Source organism: Spodoptera frugiperda, chromosome 15, assembly GCF_023101765.2.
Source record: "Spodoptera frugiperda isolate SF20-4 chromosome 15, AGI-APGP_CSIRO_Sfru_2.0, whole genome shotgun sequence".
NCBI classification, from domain to species: domain Eukaryota; kingdom Metazoa; phylum Arthropoda; class Insecta; order Lepidoptera; family Noctuidae; genus Spodoptera; species Spodoptera frugiperda.
This window is the reverse complement of record NC_064226.1, coordinates 15,026,093-15,053,181: the sequence shown is the minus strand read 5'-3', so window position 1 is coordinate 15,053,181 and position 27,089 is coordinate 15,026,093. Positions and strand designations below refer to the sequence as shown.

At 37.1% G+C, this 27,089-nt stretch overlaps 3 protein-coding genes across 8 annotated transcripts in view; 2 read left to right on the top strand and 1 right to left on the bottom strand.

The window, feature by feature from the left end:
* Positions 1–27,089, top strand: part of LOC118275714 (cell adhesion molecule Dscam2) — a 133,732-nt gene that overhangs the window by 51,840 nt on the left and 54,803 nt on the right. For all 6 annotated transcript variants that reach the window (XR_004783615.2, XM_035593781.2, XM_050698746.1 and 3 more), the window contains exon 4: positions 13,850–13,992. Coding sequence is in view for 5 of the 6 variants with exons in the window: in XM_035593781.2 (XP_035449674.2) it covers positions 13,850–13,992 (143 nt within the window). In the remaining variant the exon portion in view is untranslated. The remainder of the gene's footprint in view (positions 1–13,849; positions 13,993–27,089) is intronic.
* On the bottom strand, positions 18,617–20,157 carry LOC118262429 (uncharacterized). Its single transcript, XM_035573766.2, has one exon. It carries the CDS (start codon positions 19,689–19,691, stop codon positions 18,699–18,701), a length of 993 nt encoding a protein of 330 aa, XP_035429659.2. The 5' UTR covers positions 19,692–20,157; the 3' UTR covers positions 18,617–18,698.
* Positions 24,790–26,168, top strand: LOC118270697 (uncharacterized). Its single transcript, XM_050698751.1, has one exon. The coding sequence runs from the start codon at positions 24,869–24,871 to the stop codon at positions 26,048–26,050; it is 1,182 nt and encodes a 393-aa protein (XP_050554708.1). The 5' UTR covers positions 24,790–24,868; the 3' UTR covers positions 26,051–26,168.

Sequence of the window (27,089 nt, the reverse complement as noted above, 5' to 3'; positions counted from 1 at the left end):
CCTGTAATATGATGACTTGTAAGTATAAATGCTAGAGGTATAATGTATCAAGAAGTTTATCCTCTTTCTTAGCAATTGTTAGAGAGTCAGTCAAGAAAATATTTTTGATTGTCTTTATAAGGAAGTTTTTATAAAAAAAAGCCAAACATAAATGCGAGGATATAGAGTTGTTTAACACATAAGCAGCCTACAAATGGCCACTGCTGACCAAAGGTCCTTTTTCGCACGCAGAAGGTTTGAGCATAAAATCACCACGCTTGTTCAATGGGTTGGCAATTTCCAACTTATAATTAGACATTGTATGCATAGGTTTCCTCACTGTTGTTGTCAGTGGTGTCGAAATAATCTTAGAAAGTACATATACCTCGGAAAAAAACACATTGGTACTTGTCGTTGGTAGTTTTCGAACCCGTGCCCTCAGTTGTTTAACGTGATGACATAATCATGGTAGTGCCGTAAACAATCTAATAACACCCACAACACAAGATAATATCGTACTAGAAATCATTAAAAAACTTGAGAGGTATGAAGTAAGTATACCGTCAAACGTAGAGTCGAAGGGCTCCGATTGAAGACCTCATTATATTCCGCAGTACTCACCGTTTTATTCAAGTGTAAAGCCTATCTTCAAATAATCTTCGCTGAGTTATGTCTGGCTACTTCTTCAGACATAAAGCAGAATCTAAAATGAGTTCAGTACTTTAAGCTGAGAAGTATTGGGGATAAGAAAGTGATTCTTATTGAAATTTAATTAAGGTTGTTATTTGAGAAAAAGATAATATTGTTCCTTGACAACACTATTTTATGTATTTTTTTTACAAATATTAGGAAAAAAGGAAATTAATTTTAAGGTAACACTTTATGACTGAAACAGGTGTAAGCATATGTTCTGTAATATAATTCCAAATATTTATAAACAAATAACATGTCAATGACGTCACACCCGAAATGAGAACTAAAGACACATGCAACTAAATGTATGTTTCAGCCACTGTCATTGTGTAATAGACGATCATAAACTATATCTACTGATGTTCTTGAATATTATTGTTAAGTTAAAGTTGTCGGTGCCATAAATCATGGTGCTTGCAGGAGCTCTGTGCTTTGTGGCAAGCTATAAAACTAAATAAAAGTGTTATAACCATTCTGGTTCTCTTGGCTCTTTTACGAGACACGCGGTGATGGTTAACATACTACATGACTTGATATTTTATGGTATGCGCCGGTAGACTAGTAGACGGCCTATCACCTGATGGCCCATGGACACTCGGCACACCAGAGGCGTTACAAGTGCATTGCCGGGGATTAGGAATTAAGGGTTGTTAAGGAATTGGGGATTGGGAAGGGGGATAATTGGGCTTCGAGTAACCTCACTCACACAGCGAAACACAACGCAAGCTTTGTTTTACGCTGGTTTTCTATGAGGCCATGGATTAACTCCGGTCGAGCTGAATCATTAGTGCCGAAGCATGGCTTTATGTTTAGTTATAGTTACAGTTATTGCTCGTACTAACTCAGTCTAACATTGGGAATGTCTGTACAAGTATCTGAGCATTCATTTCTATGAATAAGATCGGAACTGCAACCTTTCCAAGTTCTCTTGGAACGAAATACGAATCCACCAGTCCATCATGCTACGCAATATCACAAGTATGGCTTAGCAACGTACCGTCTAAAACTGTTTGCCAGCAATATAAAATCTGAAAAATAAACATAATTTGTCATAACCGCGCGACCCCCGGCACCGTGGCTGTGTTTATTAGTCAGCTCATCCGTCTGATAGCGAAATGAATATTTCACTTCTCCCTCGAAGAAATAAAAGAATCCTGTACTTAATCGGATTTTAACGAAATTGTCTTTCTATTATATTATTGTACTTTGTTCTTTGGGACGAGTGTTTTTCTTTTTAACCTTCATATTTGCTCGCTTGTGGCAAACGCTGCGAGGTTTTAATCAAGATACTTTTCATCTTGTGTGTGTGTGTGTAGGTATGTGTGATGGCCCGCGGTACCTAATTGTTATTAATGTATCTGTGGTACTCACCGCTGTTTTGTAAGCAACATGAACTTCCATCATACCTACCTTCATTATAAGCATAAAATTATTTTCTTGTAGAGTTCAACATTTATTATTTCTCAAGACGTAATGACAGGTGAAATATTACCTTGATCCTTATTGTATAGTTGAAATTCGCTGTTTTTCTTATCATTTTCTTTATTCTAGGATACAAAATATGCGCATTTTGTGTTTCATTGTATTTATTGTACGAAAGTATTCAGCGCGAGTGTTTGAGGATTGTTACAAAATGTTACTCGTATATTTATGTTTATGCTTGTCCTCCGTCCTCCATTCAACTTGCTAGAATTTCGTTTGAATGAGAAATAAGATTTGAAAGAAAACTATTCAGATTGAAATGTTCTCGTACGAGTAGAAACTTCAGTAATAATACGTGAGATTAAAGTTTCGTTTAAATTCGACCAAAACATATTTGCTTCTATGACAGAAGCCGAATTTTCTGAATCTTTGACATTAAAACTTAAGACCAGACCAATCACAGTAGACAGTGGATTCACTTTAAAATAGGCCATTTATATGCGAACCAAATTTGGTGTTAGATTGGCCAACAATCTGATTTTATCAGTCAAAAGTCAACTTAAAATTAACTACTTCAAGGTTCCAAAAACGAGAAAGTTTTAAAGTAAAAAATTATCCAAATGAGCTGAGTCGATCTGAAAGAGCACAATGTACCGTTTGCAATACTTTCACAGAACTAATCCAAGTTGTGGCATCTGATAAGGAAATAGAACTCGAAGCTAACTCACCAAATTGAGAAAATTACGGAAAGGAAAAATAAAATGTAAATGTAGCCAGTAAAGAACTGTTGTGGTGCCACGGTCTGATTTAGTTAAAATGAATTTTATTTATTCTGCGTTTTGGTTCTATTTTGCTTTAACTAAGTTTGTAAACTATTATAATAACTTATGAAACCAAGCATATCTCTTCCTGAAATATCTTTATTGTCATACTAGCTTCTGCCAGCGGCTTCGCCTGCGTTTCCGTAGGATATAAAGTATCCTATCACCCAAGTCAGCTCATACACTATCTGTATTTACATCAAAATCCGTTTAAAAATTTCAGCGTGATTGACGGACAAACATCCAAACAAACAAACTTTCACATTCATAATACTAGTGTGATAATAATAAAAAAATGTAATAACAGGTTTAAACCGTACTAGAGTGCGCATAACACAGAGATGAATGTCTTAGCACAAAGCCAGAGAATGAGAACTTCAAACAATAGAACAAAACGTCGTGTAAATAGTTCGCTCCACTTCACAAAACTATTAAAAGTTCAAGATGCCGCGGCGCACCGTGCTGTGTCGCATTCATCTTAATAAGTCTACTTGCATCTCATAATGGTGGGACAAAAGGCTCGCAATTTATTTGCTTCTTTATATTATAACTAGCATTCTGCCAGCGGCTGTATTACCGGTTCAAATTAACAGTCATAAAGCTAAGTTTCAAACAAAGTAATTCATATTTTTGTTTTAATATCTTGTCAAAGAGACAACAACAGAACACAAAGAGAACACAAAGCTGTCCGAGGTTGCACTTTAGCTATGGTTTGTTTTCAATATCCGCCATAATTACAACAATTTTTGTGGAATCCCTCTATGCATAATTAAAATTAAGACTTTAAATGTGTAATACATTAACATTTCTGTTAAATAAAACGCAAGTCAAAAAATACTTTCCTTAAAAGTTAAACCATGTATGTCCAAAATAAAAATCTAAGGTAAAGGCCAAACACCTAGGGTTTCATACGAAAATTCCATGCCTACGTGATATTCTGAGAAGAGCACATATTTAGAGAGCTGGAGAGAGAGGAGGCAGTTTATTTTTCAAAGACGGCGCGTGATGCGAGCCTGCTAACGAACGCGGACACCCTTTGAGCACTGGCCCGCGAAAATTTACGGAGGCAGGTGTGTGGTCTAAGATATAAACTGATGTTGGTAAATGTTATTCATGTACTTTTACGTGAAGTTACTGAAATTTTGTATTTATTTCAATTTGATAGATATGGCGTGCATTTCCGGTTCGTCCTATCATTCTCCTCTTGCAGCATGTAGGTTCGCTGTATACAGAAAGCTCACAGCGCCTTCCGCGTTAAATAAAATGACGCTATTAGGATATTGTTGGGATTGCCTTGTCATTGAGTGCACCGGATATATTAGCCAAAGCTCACATAGACTGTTTTTACGACAATGAGAAGAAGCGTGCATCCTTGGTGAGGTTAGTCTCCCTCACTAACCTCACCAAGGATGCACGCTTCTTTCGCACTACCAATTGCATCCAATCTAGGTTTTCTCTGTCACGTCTATGTTTTATATTTTTTTTATGAATATCACATCATAGTAATACATAATAATGTGTATAACAACTTGGTTTTATTGAGATACACGCTTCATTTTAATAATTCGCTAGAGTACGTACCTTGTTCCACCCGTTGAAGACGTAACGAAGGATATCGTTAGGCGATAATTATAATTTTTGCGCACATATCCTGATAAAGGAGATATGAAGATATACATCTTCCACGTAAATGCCTTTTTATAACAAACAGTGGGTGTTTGCAACTGTGTATTATACACACTTATTCTAATGCTTATCTATACAAAGTTTCGGAGCTGCGGACAATTTAATAGGTTATCGGGGCTCCGGCTCGAAACAAGATTAGGAACGGGGTGGTTTTTAGTCAGTTGCCTCACCCAAAGCTGGAGATCAATCAATGGATAATTTTCCTCACAAAAAAAATCTATACAATGTTATTGATCACTGATGACTGTGATGTGTATGTTTCTGCTGGTAGCCTGTTTAAGTAGGTACTGATGAAGACTGAAACTTGATCTAGATAACGTTGCGAACTACACCATTAAATTCTAGATGAAAGATAAGATGTCTGATATCTAACAATCTATGGCTGTAACAGGCCCAAAAAAGGCACTTAAAAAGATAAAGCCTATCTCTTCCTTCTAAACAAAGCCAACAGAAACCATAAAAGCGATACTTAAGTTATAATTTAAGCAGTCGGCTACAAACATCAACAAAGGACAATATCGGAAAATATCCGAAAGTCCTTCATCCCACCAAATTACGTTACCCAGTTTAATGAGAGTGACAAAAATTTATGTGAAAAGTTAACACCAATAACTTTTGTTCGGAAAGACGATAATGAGGCTCACCCCACCGGTAATTGGGTATTAAAATGGGAAATGGCCTAACCAATGGATTTGGATTTATTTAGTTGGAGTTTATTTTACCTGTGGGTGTGGGGGGAGGCTGACTAGTTAGATCACATTTGGAATACTGATGCGAATAGAAGAAGAAAGAAAGTTGAACTTCATGTTTTTATTTTTTAACTATCTTGTATTAGTCCTGAAGGTCTGTTGGTGTTTTTGAAGGGGGATCATCAAAACACCAGAAGCGTTAGAAGTGCGTTTCCGGCCTTTTGGGGGTTAGGAATTTAAGGATTGTTGGGGAATCGGTGATTGAGAGGGGGATTTTTGGTGTCAAATAAATTAGATTAGATCAATTTAATTGTAAATAATACACCTAACATGGCCAAACGTAACATAATATCAACATAATAACTTAAACCAATAACATATTATTTGCCTAAGGTCCAATATATGGACACTACGTTTGATAATTGCATGTAGAGTAGTTCGATTTATTACAGAGCCGGTAATAACCGGTCCGGCTCGCCGGTGATTGGGTATTTATACGCGGAACAACATGTTTGTTGTGCATTCATGTTTATTGATTCAATCACACTGTTGACCCACTGCCCCTGTGTTCAGATGCACGAAGATTTGTTCCAACAGTGCTGTGAGAATAATGTGTGACGCACGACGAACGTACGATCTCGTGCATGGAAGTTATTCATTTTTAATTGCTGCATGATTATGTGTCTTGTTACAATAGCAATAGGAATGAAGTCTTGCATTTGTGTTATGTTAATTTTTCGTAATATTTAAAAGTCTGGACTAAACTTCTACATCTCTTTAAAAATCTTATTGTTTTTTTTTTTAAACATTGCCCCACTCTAAGATTTTCTGAGTGTTGTGGGTGCATTTACAAACGAAACAATAATTTGTTGATCTCACAAAGTGTTGCTTCGTGCGAGAATCGAACCCGCTACCCGTTGCATGGCAGTCAGTTGCCCAGCCACCACGCCAAGTGTGCAGTCAAAAAAATATTTGTTTATTTATTTATTTTACCTGTGTACACGAGTCTCTCGTTAACATCTAGTAATAATATAATGAAACTGTAATTTTATGAAACGACCTTTAGATTTAAATAGAACAGACAATTTATTTGCCATTATACTCCAGTGAGGACGATAATGATCGCTTTACCCTACGATTTAGAGGGAAGGTCACGTGGATTTTATGAATTAATGAGATTTACTTCAAGTAATTTTTTACTTAAATTATACGTCGACCAATCCCTTAAACGGGAAAGGGTTACTATCTTGTAAATAGAGAAAAGATAAAGTTTATCTTATCAAAATTAAATAAAGCCTCGTAAATTACAAGTAAATAATTTATATTTATTGTATTTATAATAGGTTTTTATTATTACTGTTGTTTGTAAAACTTAAAATTATATCCAACTAGATTTTAATAATTAATAGCATTGTTGACGCGACCAACGCTCCCACTCCGAGGTACCAGGGCAGCATAACAAGCGAGCAGCGTAATCAAATCAGACATGATTAGTTCGTGTTAGCCGGCGTGATTGAATCTAAGTATAATCGATCACTAATTGATACATGTCGCTGACGGTTACATTGGGATTAGCAGCTCTGTACTGAGCAAACATTCGACGCAATTATTTGCATTGCAAACATTATGTTGACCTGTTCAATATTTTCCATGGAATTCGTTACAATATAGCTTTGTTGCAAATACAGCAATATTCAACAAATATCAAATGCCAATTGGGAATATCAATAATGAAGCTAGCTAATATAAATGTTTGCAAAGCGCAGATTCCCAGAGTTAATATGATTACCATTTCAATATAAAACTTCTCAGAAATGAAACAACTAGTACACAATCCGCATGCATGGTATTATGTGGAATTATAAGCTTTAAGGTGATCGCACACATAAACTGCACGGACACGACACGGCGTTTTTTGCTATTGAAATTTGAAACAATACAAAAATGTTGTAAGCATGCTGTCAGCGTGCGGACCGCTCGTTTACAGCCTTTTTTTGTATTGACATTATGAAATATATCATGCGCCATAAGATTGATTATTCTTTAAATAATAGCTGGGTGCCGTTAATGTATGCGATGACTATTAACTTGTCATTTAAATTTGAACTTTAAATCGTATGTCGTATGATATATTTCATAACATCAATACAAAAAGGTGACGGCGGCGGTCAGTGCGCGGTCCTTTTGAGTTCTAGTTGAGACGCTCGTACGCTACCAGCATGCGGACGGCACGCTGTCAGCCAGGCGCAAGCGAAACACCGCTGAGCCGGACCCGAACCGAGCCGGAGCCGTGCTTGTTAAGTGTGTTATATCCTTTAGTTAATCATCTTCTTTCTGCAGCTTAATATTGCTTGGACTATTTTCGGTAACCTAAATAAACAGTAGTTGTATGTGAGGCATGGCAATTCATTCAATATGTATGTTTCTACCTACTACTTCTTTGTAGATAGAACACACGGCACAGATCGAGCTATGAAACACCAGTTTATCATGGCCCCGCTTTGTATGACCTTTCTTCAGATTATACGGTCAGTTTATACTGGTTATGTATAGCTTGATGTGTCGCCGTGTGTACAATAGTATTCCCTGGCCACGCAAGCCGGTGACATGATTAATGTTTGCATTGAGCGACGACGCTCCGTCCCAAATATTGACATTATTATAATAATATTTGTCTATTATACAGACGTATTTGTTCTAAACGTAGTTATTTTACTGTTTTTCTGTTTGTTTGTTTACTTCTTATGGTACATTTTTATAACGGGCTCGCGGATGTTAGATTTCTATAAAAAGAAATAAATTATTTGCGCATTAAAAGCTATAGTAAAGAATCATAGACTGTACGGTACAATATGTCACTCAATTAACATTGGTATCAAACGGTAAATGTTTAGAAGAAATCCACACTTTACTCACAAGCACACGGCCTTTTGTCCGTTAAACTTAAACCCGCCTTTGTTTCACGAATACAAATTTAAATTAAATTAATTAAATTACAAATTTCTAAGACATGATAAACTACAGCAAGTTTTCCAATCAGATTGAGTATCCCTAGCCCCCAGTAAGTAAGGCGTTGTAAGCACCACAAAGAAATTGCTACTACATATAATTTAGGCAAAACTCTTATAATATTGTTACCTCGGAGTTATCCGCAGATTTCCCTTGAGAAATGAACCTCCTGCTCAATGATGACATGTACGTAAAATTTGCTCCAAGTCCCTGTGATCGAGTGAGGGTACTATCGGTAAATATTTTCGCCGAAAATACATTTCCTAACAATATACCTACTGAGATAGACATTTTCTTAGTAAAAAAGCATTACTTTATATCATGTAGCTTCACTCATATGTATAATTCAAGGAAATTGCAGAAAGAGTAAACATGGTTATGTATTTACATTTCACAATAAATAACAGAAAATCTGAGAAACATTTGCCGTTAAATACAATATTTTCAACTGAAATACGATTCGAAAATCATTATCTATATATTAATACGTGATGCAAAAACTTTGGACCGCTTTTTACGAAAATTGCGCGGACGTAGGAGCATAAAATTTGGTACACTTATAGTTTATGTATAGGAGAAATGCGAAACGCTAATATTTTTCAAAAATAATGCTTATAAAGTACATTAAATCAATAAATAAAACATTACACACACATGCATAGTATCTGATCGTATTTGACAAAACGTCAAAATCAATAGACATTGCGATGATATTCTGACGTCTCATATGAATAGAGTTTTATAAAAGAGTTTGTTTGAGTTTGAGTTAAATAAAAAATATTCTTAAACGTATGCTAAGTGGTATTGTAAATTAAAGTCGAATTTCGGCCACTAGGCGACCACTAGTTTTTATTAACAGTCGAATGCTGACCAAAAACAGAAAATGTAATATTATTATTCAGTGAAGCATTCAGGGATGAACATCGGAAAATAAAAAAAAGTAAATACATAGACACATACAGTATATATGTACATATAGTATACAATGTATGAGTTATTTGCTTTTACATTTTCCATGTGGTCCGTCGTATTAATTGCTCGACGTAATAAAATATACTGAACTACATTTAAAAACTGGTATTTTTGGCCGCAGTTCAGCGAAAATAAAACGCTCGTTAATTAAAACCCGCTGCGACTTTTGCCTCAATTATTATACAAATATGAACTGGGTACGTTACGAATGTAGGACTCCGTACAAGTACACACGTACATATGTATCTATTATGTATTATGTTACTGAATGTAGGTCTTCTCTGTGGACGAGTAACTTATGATGGACCGTTTTTGAAAATGGACACTCATAAGTTTCATTTTGTTTCCCACTTTCAAATCATTAAGTAGACCACCACAGATGGGGCCCAGTAGGGCTGATGCCTGATCCGGAGCTGCAGACTACCTAGCGGGTTACCGGGGCTCCGGCTTGAAAAGCAGGAGAAGGAACGGGGTGGTTTTTAGTCTGTTAGAGTCTGACACTCCCTCTCGCCTCGCCGCGAGGGTTAGGGTGGGAGAAGCAATTGGATTAATTTCCCCCCTTAAAAAAAGCCATTAAGTAGAAGTTTAGAAACCGTTAAACAATTTCACTGGCAAGCAATCCACATAGTTTAGATGGAGATTGGTTATTAATACCAGTTGTAAATCATTGTGGTGTCAACATCATTGTCAGTACCTCATAAAATGTGAAGTAACTTTCCTCCCAAAACACCATCAACTTCGTACTAAGTAGGGGAATGACAAATGAGACACCCTGTATCTTTGAAACACCCTGTATCTCCCGTGTTTGTGTTTTTGTTCTTCGAATGAAGACGAATGGGTTATACAGGGAGTTGTTTATGTAAAAGTTGTTAATAATGTTGCAGTTTTACATTACACTTTTCTCTTGGGAATAATTTTTATTTCAATAGTTTCAAAAATAATATACATGATAATATGTTTTAAGTCAAATGAAATGTTACGGTTTCAATGTTTATTGATATTAAAATTATTTTCAATGATAATTCTAGCTAGATTCAGTGGGTGAAGCAAAACATGAAATTATTTACGTAGAATGTATTTATAAAGGTATTTATAAAAGTCCATCCATTTTGAGTATCTATATATTAATACGTGATGCAAAAACTTTGGACCACTTTTTACGATAATTGCGCGGACGTAGGAGCATAAAATTTGGTACACTTATAGTTTATGTGTAGGAGAGGTGCATAGCGCTAATATTTTTCAAAAAGAATGCTTATAAAGTACATTAAATCAATAAATAAAACATTACACACACATGCATAGTATCTGATCGTATTTGACAAAACGTCAAAATCGATAGACATTGCGATGATATTCTCACGTCTCATATGAAAAGAGTTTTATAAAAGAGTTTGAATTAAATAAAAATTATCTTTCAACGTACGTTAAGTGGTATTGTAAATTAAATCATATATGGTCGAATTTCGGCCACTAGGCGACCACTAGTCAGTATAAAAATCAAATATGCGAACATTTCGTTCAACAACCGTCAGTTTTCATTCAAAGACGAAACCTGCATATCATCATAGTGATATTTTAATAACATATTCCTAAGCTGGCCAGCTAAACCACATTAAATATTAATAAAAAAATCTTGGAAAGCTACCCATTTAGTGTGAAAACCCAACCCGAAACCGCCGGCACATAAAACGATTACATTTTAACATCAAAGGGTCACTCGGCACTGGCGCGGCTTGTGGGTTACACACACACACACAGCGTGCCCACGTACGGCCTTCTGTGTTACAGGACTTACAGGTACCGGTGCTCGCCCGCTCACTGACCACTCTGTAATAAGTTCTAGGCAGATATTATTCAATGCTAGGTCTAGGCACAGACTGTACACGAAATATCCAAAATCCTTTCTTTCTATTGTTGTTGTAAGTGAAATATTTTTGTCTTTCTTAAATTGAATAAGGTAAAAAGATCTGGTATATAATGTTACGTCATGTAGAGCTCGAGATCAAGATTTATATTCACTTATCACAATAACTACTAACAAGTCAGTGTAGGTAAGATTTATTTTATGGAATAAGCCGGTAAACGAGCAGACGGATCACATGATGGTAAGAAATCGCCGCCGACCATGGACACTTGAAACACCAGAGACGTTACAAGTGCGTTGCCGGCATTTTGGGGGTTAGGGATTTAGGATGAAGCTCATGAGAAATATTGTTTCGAAAACTACGAATTTGCCTTTAGTTTTTTACAAGAATTTACCGAACTGTAAGAATATAATGGAGAGTAACGCTAAGTTTGTGCGATTAAGAGAATAAATGTAAACATTAGCAGAGGAACATTAGTGCGGACGCAATGCAGCACAAACTAACGGAATTAAAAGCTAAGTTTACGTCTGTGAAGATAATGCACATATTCAACTTTATTCTTCGTTGCGAGGGCAACTGATACGTATTTTTTGTTTCACCTATTTTGGTGGAAATTTTATTGGTGTATCTCTAAAAATATAGGTTAGCGAAAAACGGTTAAAAACATTACCTCATACTAGGATTTTCTCAGGTTTCGAGGGTGCGTTTACAAACACACACATGATAATAATTTGTAGATCACACTAAGAGTTGCTCCGTGCGAGAATCGAACCCGCTACACCAACTTTGCAGTCTTGCAGATTGACAGTCTAAAGTGGAATATAAAAATTAATGAAAGACATTTTCATCACAAAGTAAATATAACCCGCAAAACAAAAAAAGTGTTTTCTTTTTCCAAAGCCGTCTTTATAAAATGCCTTTAAATGTAAGACGCAATTCATACGTTCTATTTTAACACCGAACCACAAAGCCGACTTTAATAAGAGGAGTGTTTTAAAGAGAGGTGAACGTTGTAATTCCGTTGAAAGCTAAATTAAAATGGGAACCTTGAGTGACGTCTCACACACGTACAAATGAACGTACATGTACATGACAAGGGGTAGGAACAAAATGACATACACGCACTGCCAAGTAGAAAGTGAACTTGGTACCGTGTAATAAGTTTTAATATCACACACTCCGCATGTTGTGTAACCAAAAATCATGGCTACTTCGCATCCTTATTTCGGAGTAGGTAGAGGTTATTTTAGTTTGTTGCAAAGGACATTGATATTCATTTGTATATGTGAACATCATTCCAGTTATTTCCATAAGAACTTACGCCTCCAGAGGTTTAAACTACACCCACATTTTGCTACTTATAATACTGACATTAGGGTTTATTTTTAGAGATAAAAATAAATAAATTATCATCCTTCAAACATTAGAATAATAAAAATCCAAATGATATATTTTTGGATGTAAACTGGGTTAACATTTTTATTAAAAAACACCGGTAAAGTTATTGAAGAATAGTCTAGACAGGATAGACCAATAAAACCAATAATTTAGAAGAAAATAATAGTATTTAAGATATACCTTATTTTTACAGACGGGTCTGGTCTTGACAACTTCGACATGACACACAAAATTACATTTTCTTAATACAATGCCTAATGTACTATTGAGACGACATTTTTACAAGTCCCTAGATACTTATTGTATTTACTAGAAAACTATTCGTTTGTGTGAATACCTCGGCAGAATAGATAGTTGTTATTTTAACCTGTAAACTACATCAACATTAGTTTAATCAGTTACATTAACATTCATGAGAATCTCCGTATTTGCCTATAATAATAATAACACATGATTATTATAATTATCAAGTCCTGCCTAGAATCACACGCCTCAAGTCCCGGTGATACACAGCACGGTGACGTCACAGGCTGTCCGTGTCGATGTGAGATGTTTTGTATTCCTACTGAGTATTTGATTTGACGCTCCGTCGTGTAACAGAGCTGTCGATTTCCCTCTGAGGCAGAACAAAAATAATTATATATTTGTGTTGTTGTTTTTGTTACCGTGGGTAGTGTATTAAACAAAGTTACGTTTGTTGTTGTTTACCCTTAAATAAGTGTTCGAGCCTAACGAAATATAACAATTTCTCAACCGTAACTGTAACTATCCAGCCAGTTTCCACTCAATTAACCCCCAAACTTCAGCGTCGTTGTGCCGCACAATTTTACCTGTAAAGCCCACAGATCTCCGATTCGTATTGCTCCCTTCAATATACCTGTACCTGTACAATATTTTCAGAATTCCCCGCCGTTGCCCCAACACCAATTACGGGCCGCCATTTCTTTTTTAAAAGGCACTGCAGTTCGTCCTTAATTCGGTCTTATCCTTTTTTCATTGAGGAAATTAAAGCCAGGAATAATTGAAGGAATCTCGCGCGGTTTACGGCGCCGAGTTAATTTTTTAAGATATTGGCCGTTACGTTTTTGTTTCGGGTTAAAGGTCTTGAGGTGGTGAAGTTGGGTGCTTTTTATGAGTTTTAAAGGGAAAAGTAATGGTCGTGTTTCAAAGATAAACTGCCCATTCTAGTACAGTTATACCAATGTTTTATTTTACTTACGTTTGCTTAGTTTTGGAGTTCAGGGCTAATTATTTTTTTATTTATGTCGAAAGGATTAGAAGTTTAATTGAAGGCGTTTTCTTTGTTGTGTAGACAAGTGCTGGACAACGGCACGCTGGTGTTCCTGCCGTTCAGCGCCGTGCAGTACCGGCAGGACGTGCACGCCACCGTGTACCGCTGCCGCGCGCACAACGCGCACGGAGCCATCGTGTCCAGGGACATGAGGACACAGGCAGGTGCGTACTTATCGCTATTATTTGAATACGTCACAACAATTTCACGCAAACACAAAAAAAATAATGGTTCTTCAATGTTTCCTACTTTTGTGTCGACACTTTTAACTAATAGGTAAGTATCCAGTATATTATTATGTAACAAATGAAGGAACGTTACATGTGACGTCACGGTGTAGGCAGGCAATTTGCCAGTCGTTAGCAAACGTTACGGTACAAAAGAGCCCGAGTGGGAGGTCCCGCACTAAGTAATAATATTTTCTTTATGTGTTACACTAAGTTCCCTTACGCATGTTTGTGTTACTAACTTAATATATTTAGGTAACTAGAGTGTGTAGTGCTCGGTAATTACTATGTATTATTCATGGAAAAAGACTACATTTACATATACAACGAACAACACAACTTGTTGATTTACTTAACTATTTGTAGATAGTTTGGCGCTAAGCTTGCTTGTACCGTGTAGGTGTTTTTCTTCTGTTCGGTAAGAAAAACGGTTTTGTATAGAATACAGGATCTTTAACAATGGGATTACGAACAATACACAAAAATAGGTGCTCTGTAAGTCCTCTTGTGTGCGGGTGTTTAGGGAATAATGTAGAAATAACTACTAAAGTAGAAGCTTTAAAAATACCCTGAATTTTCAGAGTTCTTCTAGGTATAAAATCCTACCGGTGAGTACGGCGCGTCGCGTTCCGTGCACGCTTCAAAGAGCTGTCAGACCATCACAGTGGGGTCTAGTAAGGTTGATGCCCAACCTAAAGCTGCAGACTACCTAGCGCGTTTACCGGGGCTCCGGTTTATCAAATTGAATTTAACTTAAACACCCTACCATATTTTAATGAAATTCATTAATCACAAAGAGTTTTATAGATAGGAAATATTTTCTTTAAATACAAACTGTGTCAACAGACCCTAGTACTAAGCATGATGATGAAAATTGATCCCAATTTTCGTTAACCACCGAAACAAACAAGGCCATGTAATAATATAATGATAGCAATTTATTTATTTATTTATTTATTTATTTATTTATTTAGGAACAATTAACAATCATATGTTACATTAGTACAGTAAAAGTAATAAATAACACTTAACAAACATATGATCCACACCATTGTTCGCGGATTAACTATTAAAAATTGAAATTAAAATTCGGTCAGATGTAGGACATGGATGTAAGATTTGTACGATTGTTGTTAATACGTAGATTACACAGTTTCAGTTAGTGACTTAACAACTTGCCTTTTAAATTGCATATTAGAAAGAGCAAATATGTCAATGTCCATGAAATGGGAATTATAAGTATCCACGAGACGCCGAAGAGGTGCACGTATCCCAGCGTTGGTTCTGGAGGTTCCAGTGTGAAACAGACGGGGTAACCGCACCTCTCGCCTACAGACAGTTCTAGGTACAACATAACATAGTTGATTCGTTAGACTTGTGCAATCAAACTTATTGTTACACAAACCGTGAAGTGTCATGACTTCAAGCAACAAACGGCGTGACTCTAAACTAATCATGTTGAATTGTTTCAACAACTGCTCATAGGTGGCACGCGGCTTGTTGCATTTATAATTTACTGATCGCAAAAATTTCTTTTGAACAATCTCCAGCATGTAAACATATTTGGCATAAATAGGATTCCAAACCGGGACAGCATATTCCAATTGTGACCGTACTAAAGTCTTATATAAAAGCAGGTAAGTGGTAGGTCGCACAAAGTCACGTGACGCTCTGAGTACAAAACCATACATTTTGTAGGCCTTGTTAACTATACTGTCTACGTGTTGGTCAAAGTGTAAACAGGAGTCCAATATCACACCTAGATCACGAGTTACGCTAACTTTTTTAAGTGTAGTCCCATTAATTGAGTAATTGAAGCTAACTTTGTATCTGTTTTTTGTGAATGATACTGTATGACATTTGGGGAAGCTTATAAACAATTTATTTTGTATGCAGTAAGCGTAGAACCTGTCGAGATCTTCCTGTAAGAGATGGCAGTCATGAATACTTCTGCAAGTTTTATAAATTTTTAAATCATCTGCATATAGTAAAAAGTTTGTGTTTTTGAAGCAAAGTTTTATGTCATTGATGTATATGATAAACAGAAGTGGCCCCAGTATAGATCCTTGTGGCACCCCTGAGCTGACCACGATAGAGTTCGACTGAAAACCATTAATAACCACTCGTTGAGTCCTATTGAAAATATAGGATGCAAACCACCGAAGCAAGTTACCGCGTATACCATTGAAGGCAATTTTGTCCAATAAAAGCGCGTGGTCAACCTTGTCAAAGGCCTTCTGAAAATCGGTGTACACTGTATCCACTTGCACCCTTTGATCCATGTTCTTGAACAAATGGTCAACGAAAATCATAAGATTGGTGTTGGTGGACCGTTTTTTTACAAAGCCATGTTGTTCGGGTATAATAATCTGATGGAAGTGACTGTAAAGTGTGCCGTGCACAAGTCGTTCAAATAACTTCGACAAGGTAGATAGGATCGAGATGGGACGGTAGTTTTCAATATTGTTTTTATCTCCATGCTTATAAATGGGTGTAATAAAAGCTTTTTTCCATTCCGATGGAAAAACACACTCCTGCAGACACTTGTTAAACAAAATATATAATGCAGTATGTAACGACTTGGCTGTATTTACAAAAAAGTAAGGTGGTATGCCGTCCGGACCCGCTCCCTTCGAGGTATCTAATGATTTAAGAGCTTTATGAATAGAATCATCCGAAAGGTAAAGATCGGATATGCAGTTCGGATGATCCGAGTACTGATTTGTGGGTTGCCACGATTGTGGATTATGACTAGAAGGTTCAAACACAGAGCAGAAAAAATCAGAGAATAAGTTACTTATCACCGTGGGGTTTTCAGATGAACTATCTTTATAATACATTTGGCTTGGGTAATTAGAAGAGGTTTTACGGCTCGACACGTAAGACCAAAAGTATTTAATATTTTTAGGAATACTATCCTCCACCAAGTTAATGTAACTGCGGAAGCATGCGGCCATCTCCCTATGTAACAACTTGCGGTACCTAGAAAAGTGTTCGTAATCAGAGTAATTTCTGTAGGTACGCCACTTGTGCCAAGCACGCTCTTTATTTTTAAAAATGCGTATTAAATTAGGTGAGAACCATAAGGGAAATCGTGTACTTCTCTGACAAGTTAAGGGAGCATGCGATTTTATGACGCCGTATAATATATCATAGAAAACATTAACGGCCAGTTCAGAAGGTAGGTGAGAGAGTGCCTTACACCAGTCGATTTTGCCAAGTTCGTTATTAATGTCGTCATAGTTGGCTTTACGGTAATTGAAACCGACTTTTGAATGACGTTTCATGGGTATAAATTGTGTGTTGAGGGTAGTTACAACAGAAAAAGGAGGATGGTGAGGGTCCGAGTTTAATAACGCACACTCCGCTACTAGCTCGGACTCGACATTCGAAATAAACAAGTCAAGTGTGCGACCTAAGGTATTTTTAAGTGTGTTATATTGAGTGCCATTACATACGGATAAAAAATTAAGCAAGAGCCTGTTGGTTGAATTGAATAAAGTAGAATTTAAGCATGGGTCAGCGTGATCGCCCTTGTCTAGCCAGTTAATGTGAGGTAAATTAAAATCACCGACAATAAAAAATGAGTCGACCCCAGAATTACTAATAGTGTCCTGCAACATATCGTAGTGCTCGTTGTAAATATGGTCAGGAGTGTTTGGTGGAAAATATACGGCGCTGATAATATGTTGCTTATTGGATTGAGAAGCAGGTAAACGTATCAGAACGTGTTCAAAGTAGGCGGCATTAAATTGCGTTGTTACCTGGGACGGATGTAACTCGCGGCGAACAGCCACCAATACACCGCCTCCATCGCACTTCTTCGTAGCCAGTCTGTCACGGTCACATCTAAATACTAGATAGCGGTCATCAATGAATTCGCCGTCATGTATATCAGAAATGAGCCAAGTTTCTGTCAGTATGAGTACATCGTATGAATTTGCCAATATATTTGCATACAAGGTGTGTAACTTTGTGCGAGTACCCTTACAGTTTTGGTAATAAATTATAATATTATTAAAGGTCACGGAATATGATCGATGAACATATACATATATCTATAAGTTGTATAAAATAACATAATGATCGATTGCACTGAATGGAATACCACCATGCCAAACCGAGTCGCAAAATTATTTATATTGTACAGTTTGGCTATTATTGACAATTGTGTTTGAATATAATTACACCCAAGTATGTTGCTTACATTTATCGATCCCTGAATGAACATTGACAGTGGTTTGTGTGTAAAGTTTGGTTTAGACATAACAAGCGGCGCATATTTCACCATATTCAAATGTAAATGACATAAAAATGCACACCCACAAACCATAAAAGATAGACATTTGCTGTCGTGGAAAAATAAACACACAGAAATAATGTATGACGAGTAATTTCTCCTGTTTTCCCAACATTTCCCTTCACTGCTCTGCTCCTATTGATCGTAGCGTGATGAAAAGTATACTATAACCTGCCCAGGAGTATGAAGAACAATTGTACCAAGTTTCGTTGAAATGTCGTGGTCAGATAAGACAGACAGACAGACAGACAGACAATAATAACAATTAACGCAGCTATATCTATTATGGTTATACAATGACATAGGACGCCGAACAGTATATAAATTTTGCAAACATGTCAGTTTATTTCGGAGAAACGATATTGTTAGATTTATTATTAATGAACTTGCAGATGTCGTCTTCACAGCGAACAGAGAATGCCGAAGATCCGTCGCGTTCGCGCACCAATATCGTAGCGTTCTTGATCCAAACGTATTTAAAGCCAGTCTTGCGAGCAGCCTCTCGAGTCTTACGAAATAAAGTTTTATTTCTCAGAGTCAGGTGTTCATTTAAATACAGGGGCACAGCGGCGCCTGATATACCTACTTGGTCAGTTTTTATGCTCTTAACTTTTCGGTAGGCGCTCATCAAATTATCCTTAATTATCTTGGATCTTAATTTCACCACAATGTTCTTTGGTTTACCGTCGCGTTGTTGCGCATGTGGTACTCTGTGTATAGAGACAATGTCATTCTGCAATACTGGATAATTTACCGCTTTACCGATGGACTCGAAAATATTTAATAAATTTTCGTTTCTTTTCTCGGGCAAGTTGCAAATCTCAATATTGCATTGCCGCGCCTGTTGCTCCATCGACTCAATTTTGGCCTCAAGCTTAGCTACTGTTTCACTGCCGCTGCTAGCAGTGATGTCGCGTATGCAACTTTCGTAGCCATGCTGATTCTTTTCTACAATTTCCAATCTTGCTTTTATATCATCATAGTTGTTATTTAAAAATGTAATTGATTTCTCAATCTCCAAATTGGTTTTTTGTATAGCAATATTCTGTTGCTTCAATTCCGCAACTTCCGACACTAATTTATTAAGGAGCTTATCTTGTTCGGTCTTCCAGCATGCCAACATATTCTTAAGCTCCTCAAATTTGTCATCTTCTGAGTAAGCATCGTCACCCCGAAAACGCTTGCCAGGCCTCATGGTAATGTTAGACTTGTCACCGGTGTCGTATAAGGGCATAGATGTGGTACCAGCCTTCGAAATATCCGGCTCAGACTGAGTTTCCTGTAGGGCTTGGGCGTTAGGTGAGCTTTTTGGAGGTGAATACATTATGCGTGGCATTTTAGTAAAATATTTGATGAGAGTAAGCAATGAATACAGCAATAAACTTCACAAGCAAAAGCACTCAGTTGTAGCATAAAGTCGATAGATAATGTCAATTTCGAGCGCGCGCTCAGTTGTTTGCGTGGCGTAGTGTGCAAGCTGCCGGCCCGGTGCGCAGATGCCGCGGGTTCGCGTCCCACCAGGTATGATTTCGTTTTGTGATGTTTTCAAAATTCTTATAAATTGTATTAATTATTAAATTGCTAGTTTAGTCAACACACAATAATTAAAAAATAGTTCACAAACTCGTGCTGTCCCGCTTTAACTCCTCCCACTGGGCGTGCACTTCGGGTATAAACACTGCAAGAGTAACAGGGAATCCAAAATTGGACAAACAGCCAATCACAGTCAGTGGATCACAAAAAAGTTCAAAATTCACTACGTAACGAGTAACACGTCCGACCGTATTAAGGCGCAAGAGCTAACTCATAACTCAATATGAATAAACATACACTAGCCTTCTGACTTCAAAGATTGTGGAGTAAATTACATTGGTGACGTCATCACTCACACACATGCACGCACCTCACGCATGACGTATGAAAGTTGATACTTTATTTTCTCGCGTTGAGGGGGCGTCATGCCGACCTATATATTTGTACCGAAATTCTAAAGGTTCCCGAACTCAGTAAAGGATTATGAAAACTGTTGTGAAGGTGCCTTGTATGCAGGTAAGCCTGGGATTTACCTGGATTGTATTTATAACGTGGGTGCCAAATACGAGGCCTTAAGGTCAATCCAAGATTGAGCTATTTTCACTTCAAAGTTAACTATTATGTGACAATACTCACCCCATATTTTCTGCAAGAAATGAAATCACAAAATATTTCTAACCCATCAAGCAAATATAACGTTATATCTAGAATCTTCTCTGTTAATAATAATAATTTAAACTCTTAGTGACAACTTGAAAAGTGGTTATATCTCCACGTGTTTGTTTAACATACGTATACATACGTGTTGTTACAGCTATGTAGGGTCAGTCATTACTGAGTGACGCAAGTGCCGCCGGAGGGCCGACGAGAGCTCACTCATATTGTGGCCCGGGAGGGAATTGACGAATTATGAGCGTGTGAGGAGGGGTAATAACCTCTTAATTGCCTAGTTCTCCAGATGAGGCTACATCCAGTACATGTATGTACATAGGTTTGTATATTGCGAGCATTATGTCAAGTTTGAAGTCTTTGGAGTGTTCTCAGTTCGTGGTTTTGCTCTCCAGCTAGTTTCTCTTGTGAAGAGTAAAGTTTCGTGTTCTGATTGAAAGTTACATCAATAGACTAATGAAGTCTTATCTATATAGGTAACCTATGTATCGATTTATTATAGGTATTACAAACTAATTATTTAGATACAACAATACCTATATACCGATTCAATCTGCAGTTTATAACGTACGGAGATCTTAATGTGACTCGCACATCAGATATCCAGCAAAGTGATTACAGTCTCAATCAGCGAAAAAAACTACTTGAAAATAGCTCGAGATTCAAAAGTCTCGTATCTAAAGCCAGTACAGGCCTTAGTTCAATCCATCACTTGCACTCAGTCACTAACGAAGCGATATCGCAGTGAGAATGAACCCCCACCTACACTCGCGGGATGAGTCCAGCACCACTTAATGTAATCACGTGTGCACTCGGCTTTATGTAGAAGTTTTGCGTTCTTTAGTTCTTTGCTTTGCTTTGGACTTAAAGTTTTGAGAACTCGTTCGTGAGAGTGGAGAGCAGATGGAGAATTATGTGCTCGTTTCTACGTCTTCATCGAGTACTTTAAACTTTCAATGGTATTACTGATAACTACAGCTGTTTGAGGTTAGCTTGGGAAATTCTACTCATTTTATTTTGGTAATTTGCAACAAATTTACTCAAAATAAACAATAGCACTCTTAAATCTTAGCACAAAGTGCAACCAAAATGTTGAAGGATTAATACGCTTTGCGTTCAAACAAACAAATAACCTCTTCCAGTACGTTAGATTACAATAGATAATTCGGTATTTATCGTCGAATAAAATTAACTTAACACAAACGCGGTAAAAGTTTCCAGAAAACAAAATAAAAGCTTTGAATATTCATCGCAGTAATGATAGAACGGTGAAATAATCACTTTTCGTTTTCGCTGTAATTATGTTTAACATTCTAGAAAGGGATGTTTTACGAACAGCTTGCGTTCTGTCCTTATTCATTTAAAAAACAAACTTCAATCACCCATTGACCCACTTCACTTCACCGTATAATAAGGCTCAATTTTGTTTAAAAACAGCAGCGCACTGGAGTCGCAGTACTCGTAAATGTTTACAAATTATCTCATACCGGGAAAGAGCGCCATTTGTGACGTCATCGGCTACGGACAGGCCACTGTGTGTCTTTAGCCTTTAGTGTAATTTTTAATTTGCTTTATAAATATTTTTTAAAACTTTATAACTTTGTTTTTGTATATAGATGGAATATTTAATCAACATAGCAAATCATGCTTATTCTTTCCCGAAGTGATACGCAATATTACGTACCGTAATGGAGATTATATATTTAGCAATGAATTTGGAATAGATTCCCGACATTTTATAAGAATAAAATTAAATACACACATAAGTCATAGCACTACAAGTCCACTACAGTCCAGTAGCAAGATCTCGAATGCTAAACTCCTCTCTTTTCTCTCCACACTATCCACAGTAGACGGCCCCTCGGTAGCGAGGACTCTAATCAAACAGCCCGTTAGCTAATAACCAGTATAATTACAGATAAAACCGCCGACATAGATCTAATGCGATAATTATAGGTAAACGTTAGTTTAAACTGTCTTTGTACCAGATATTTTTGCGCGCTCATTGCTGGTCTATGGGTCTCCTTTACAAACTATTTTGTAGAAGGGTTTGGAATCATTTCACAGTATAATTGAAAGAATCAGGAATTAGAAAAATATCTGTTCTATATGTATGTAGTAAAACACCAACAAGAAGTGCCTTTTCTATTCTCTCTGTATAATGTTCTCTTCTTTGTATTGATCACCAGTGGCCACTTATAGGTTGTTGATGTGTGATATGTGTAATTTGACTTTAAACCCAATATTAATATTTATTATAACAACAGTGTTACGTAATTTCTATTTAAATTCCATGTTGATATACCATGCTCAATTAATATGTTTCCATGTATGTGCGTACAATTGTATGGTTGCGTGACCTATGCTAATACCTGGCGGACGCATTGCTATAAATAAGTTAACATCTACGTGTAACAAGTATTTTTACTCACAACTGTTTGTTTGTCATCGTGTGTATAATCGATAAGCCATGTAGTGACATATAGTTGTGTATCCCCTAATCTTTCCGTGGGTATTGTAAGAGCCGACTAAAAAACTATACACTGGAATGACTCAAAGTAATCTCAGTGCTCTGATCTACCACACCTCTACTGCCATATGATAGAGGACGTCCATAAGTACGTTATATGTATATGATACTAAAATAATTTCACAAAAAAACATGCTTACAACTCCATATCCCTTTCCTATGTGCATAGCGACACAAATCATACTGAGAGGCGTATTGTGTTCAGTTAAAAACCACTCAATAACAGGGTGAAAACATTTATCTTGTGCTGCACGCAAATGTTCACGGGAGAGAGTGAGAGGCACGTTTAGTGCGCAGCTCCTGGCAACAATAGGGATCTGTAACCCGACACCTATTGTTGTACAGCTTCGCCCAGCTCCCAACTACACGCTGGTGTATACACGCAGCTCTATGAATATACCGCGGTATCATACCAGGGTGTATACTCACAGCTCTATGAATATACCGCGGTATCATACCAGGGAAATTATTACAGCTTTACGTATGGGAAAACGATCATAGAAATGTTAAAGATTTTGTTAACGATACACGGTATGATATTAAGTCCTTTAAAATTAAGGTATATACTGAAAATAAAGAATATTTCTTTGAATCGTAGTAGCAAGTGAATGTAATAGAAATAATATTTTTCTTCTTTACAATATCAACATTAGGATATCATTATAACCTTTATCTATCTTTGGCTAAGCGTAATTCAACCTACATAGATTAATTGCTTCGAAATATAGTTCTCTCTACCTATGTCCAGAGACTGACTATGTGACATCTTGTTAGGCATTGATTGACTAACATTCGATGTCCTTCTTGTCATGTCAAACATTTAACGAAGCTAAGTCATTATGTTACCTGCCTGTTAATAGAACAAGTCAAAGACAGCTCTCGCACACGTGACATAAGAATTGAAATCCCTTAACAAGCATTATACAATTTATCCAGTTTTATCTATATACCATTAACATAAAACAAGCTTTATTCTAAACCAATTAATTTATAGCTACCACGTAAACTTGCATTGTGTGCATAGAACATGAGTATTTGTAGGATATATAATTATACTGTAAATTAATTGTTTCAATTAATTTATTACAAAATGTTTATAAAAGGAAGTTGCCAGTGAATTGGTTGAAACTGTACATTTGCAGTATAAAAACAGCTTTATTCAAGAAATCAATAGTAGAAAAAAACAACATCAAACTGAGCCTTCTACAATATTTGCCTGTATAGTAACATCTCAGTTTTTGTGTTTACGCAGTACCTGCCCACATTTTGTCCGTCTATTTCTTGTGGCTAATACCCTTGTAAGTCTGTTAACATGACATCAAGAAACAAACCTTCTGTGCGAACATGTGCTCGTTACCAACTGCGGCTTATTAACGACCTCTCTTGTTTTCTCTCAACAACACACCACGATTACCTTCTGGAATCTTCCAATGGTAACTGAAGAAATATTGTAACATTAATTCGATAAAATAACGTATTTGTTGATATTAGGTTTGTGTTACGGTTGGTCTTGTTTTTCTACAAAAGGTCACTTGGACAGTATGTAGTGCTCCTAATTTGTATCAGTTACGTAAACAATCCAAAGCTAATGAGTGAAAGTTGGCCGGTCGTTACAGTCTAGGCATAAAGATACTACTACTAGCTATAACATTTTCAAAGAAACTTAAAATTATTTTTCTAGGATTCATAAACCATAATTGCAGTGCGATGCGCGCTCGAGTACGGACGTGTTGCAGTTGTACGCAAAGGTCGCGGCGTAAGTCGCTGCCCGATATTTCGCAATGAGTTCACAACAACTTATCGCAAACGAGCTGTTGGCATTCATACAACATGCCATCGACACCATGGACGAGATCAGCATCATGCAGATTTGCAAGTCGAGCTTCAAAGAAGACGAGATTAGCAAAGGCAAGATGCTACTCTTCCAATCGACTGGGAAGCTGGACCAAATGCCATCGAGGAGGAGAGATGGCACGGATAAGAGCGTCCAAGATATCATCACCTTTATGAAGGCGACCGACCCTGACGACGTTCCGACATTTGTGGCGAAGGAGCTACATAAGTTGCCGCCCGTCACTTTCGACCACGTAGATGTCACCAGGCTGCTGAAGGATATCACATCATTGAAGTCGAGCCTGGCCCAGATGCAGTGCAAGTTGGAGACGTCTGATACTACCATCCAGGAGCTGCGTGCCGAGATAGTGTTGTTACGCAATGCTGTTTCGGAAAGTAGGTCTCATGACGAAGCCAACGTGAACACACGTCGCGGGGCGCAAAATGTTTCGGTCAGCAGTATTCAATCGGCGAAACTGAACTCATCGCCTACTGCATATAATGAGGTCGATGCACCGTGCCCCGCCGCTCCTCGTGTCTCTCCACGTGCAGGGAACACGTCACGCGAAGCTACGTCGACCCCCAAAGTAGCTTACGCCGCAATTGCTGCCGCAAACACAACAGCTGCTACACTACCTAAGCAGCCAAAAAGGGGTAAGCAGAACCGGCGCTGTGAATCCGTAACAACGATTCCAGTACAGCGCTGTCCAGAAACGCCTGAGTGTGATGAGGATGGCTTCATCAAAGTTCAAAAGAAGAAGAAGAAGCCTACTTCTCGCAATCAGTGCGGTACTGGACTGACCGGACCAAACATGCTGCTGCGTCCAGCTGTGCCTACGACGCTGCTGTATGTGTCCAGACTACACCACACCACGAAGGTTGAGGACATCGTGGAGTATGTGAAGGTGAAGACCAATTGGACCTTGAGGGTCGTAAGGTTGGAACCGCGTCAAAATACTAACTTCAAGTCATTTGTCGTGCGAGTTCCAACTCAACATCTCGAGAAGTTCCTCAAGGCAGAATTTTGGCCGAAGGGTGTCATATACCGACGTTTTCGAGGCAGGCTACGTGACACCGAGCAGCGTAATACGACGCCACGCATCGTCACATCGTGTGACCTCAATAATTAATATAATAATTATGTATTTATAGTATTTTATAATATGTTTTAGTATAGTATTATTGTATTAATATGGGCCTTCGTTGCCTGATGTAAATCAATAAATAAAAAAAAAAAAAAAATAATAATTAATATTTACTTATAAACATACAATAAGATGACGTTGGTGTACCATTAAAATGACCATAACCAGATAATTTAAAGTACTAACTAAACAAAAAACAACACATTTTCCAGTATGCAGTATCTATACTCCATATAACACCCATATTTCCCCATAACTGTATAGTAGGTACAACTTGTACCCGAAGCTCCAAGTTTCCTGATAAAACCTCTAAGCCCCTTCATCTTCCTACAAACAAAGGACGGCAAAGTTAATCAAATTTTTACTCTAACGGAGTGAGGGGGATGAAATGAATAATACAGGCGGACCACTGAACTTTGTTTCATTACTCGTGTCGTGTTGGGCTCGTGTCGTCTATACATCGTCTTGTTTACGTGCTGTGCTTAGTCAAAGAAATTTAATGCTTATTAATTTGGGTATAAATTTTAAGTTTCTAAATTAATAATGTCTAAATATTAATAAAGAAAATATCTTCTTCACATAACGCTATTTTTTTGGGTAGATATTAATCAATTTGTCGTACTTAGAATTTCTATTTTAAAAAAGATAGTATTTAAAATAATTCACGATCTTTAAAAATTTCGTATTGATATTACCACAACACAATATCGGTACTCCATAGTTGAGTAAGTAAACTAAGAGCACTTGGTTGACCTAATTGAAAACATTTCCCTTTCGTGTGCCATTCAGAATTTATTTGCAAGAAAATACAATGTAGTAAAGTTTACGTTCCCGTAAGTAATAAAATGCGTCTCATTTTACGCATTGTGTGTACATGTTACGGTGTAACACGTACGCAGCTATTTTATTGAAAGCCAAAGAAATTATTTTCTTTGTTACAATGAATTGTTAAAATATAAAAACGTTTCGAAAGGAATAAACACAGACATTGTTCAATTTGTCTCGTTTAACCGATTTCAAATAT

Bases quoted from the DNA above. Each gene is read 5' to 3' on its own strand.
- LOC118270697 (XM_050698751.1), top strand. From the start codon at position 24,869: ATGAGTTCACAACAACTTATCGCAAACGAGCTGTTGGCATTCATACAA.
- LOC118262429 (XM_035573766.2), bottom strand. From the start codon at position 19,691: ATGCCACGCATAATGTATTCACCTCCAAAAAGCTCACCTAACGCCCAA.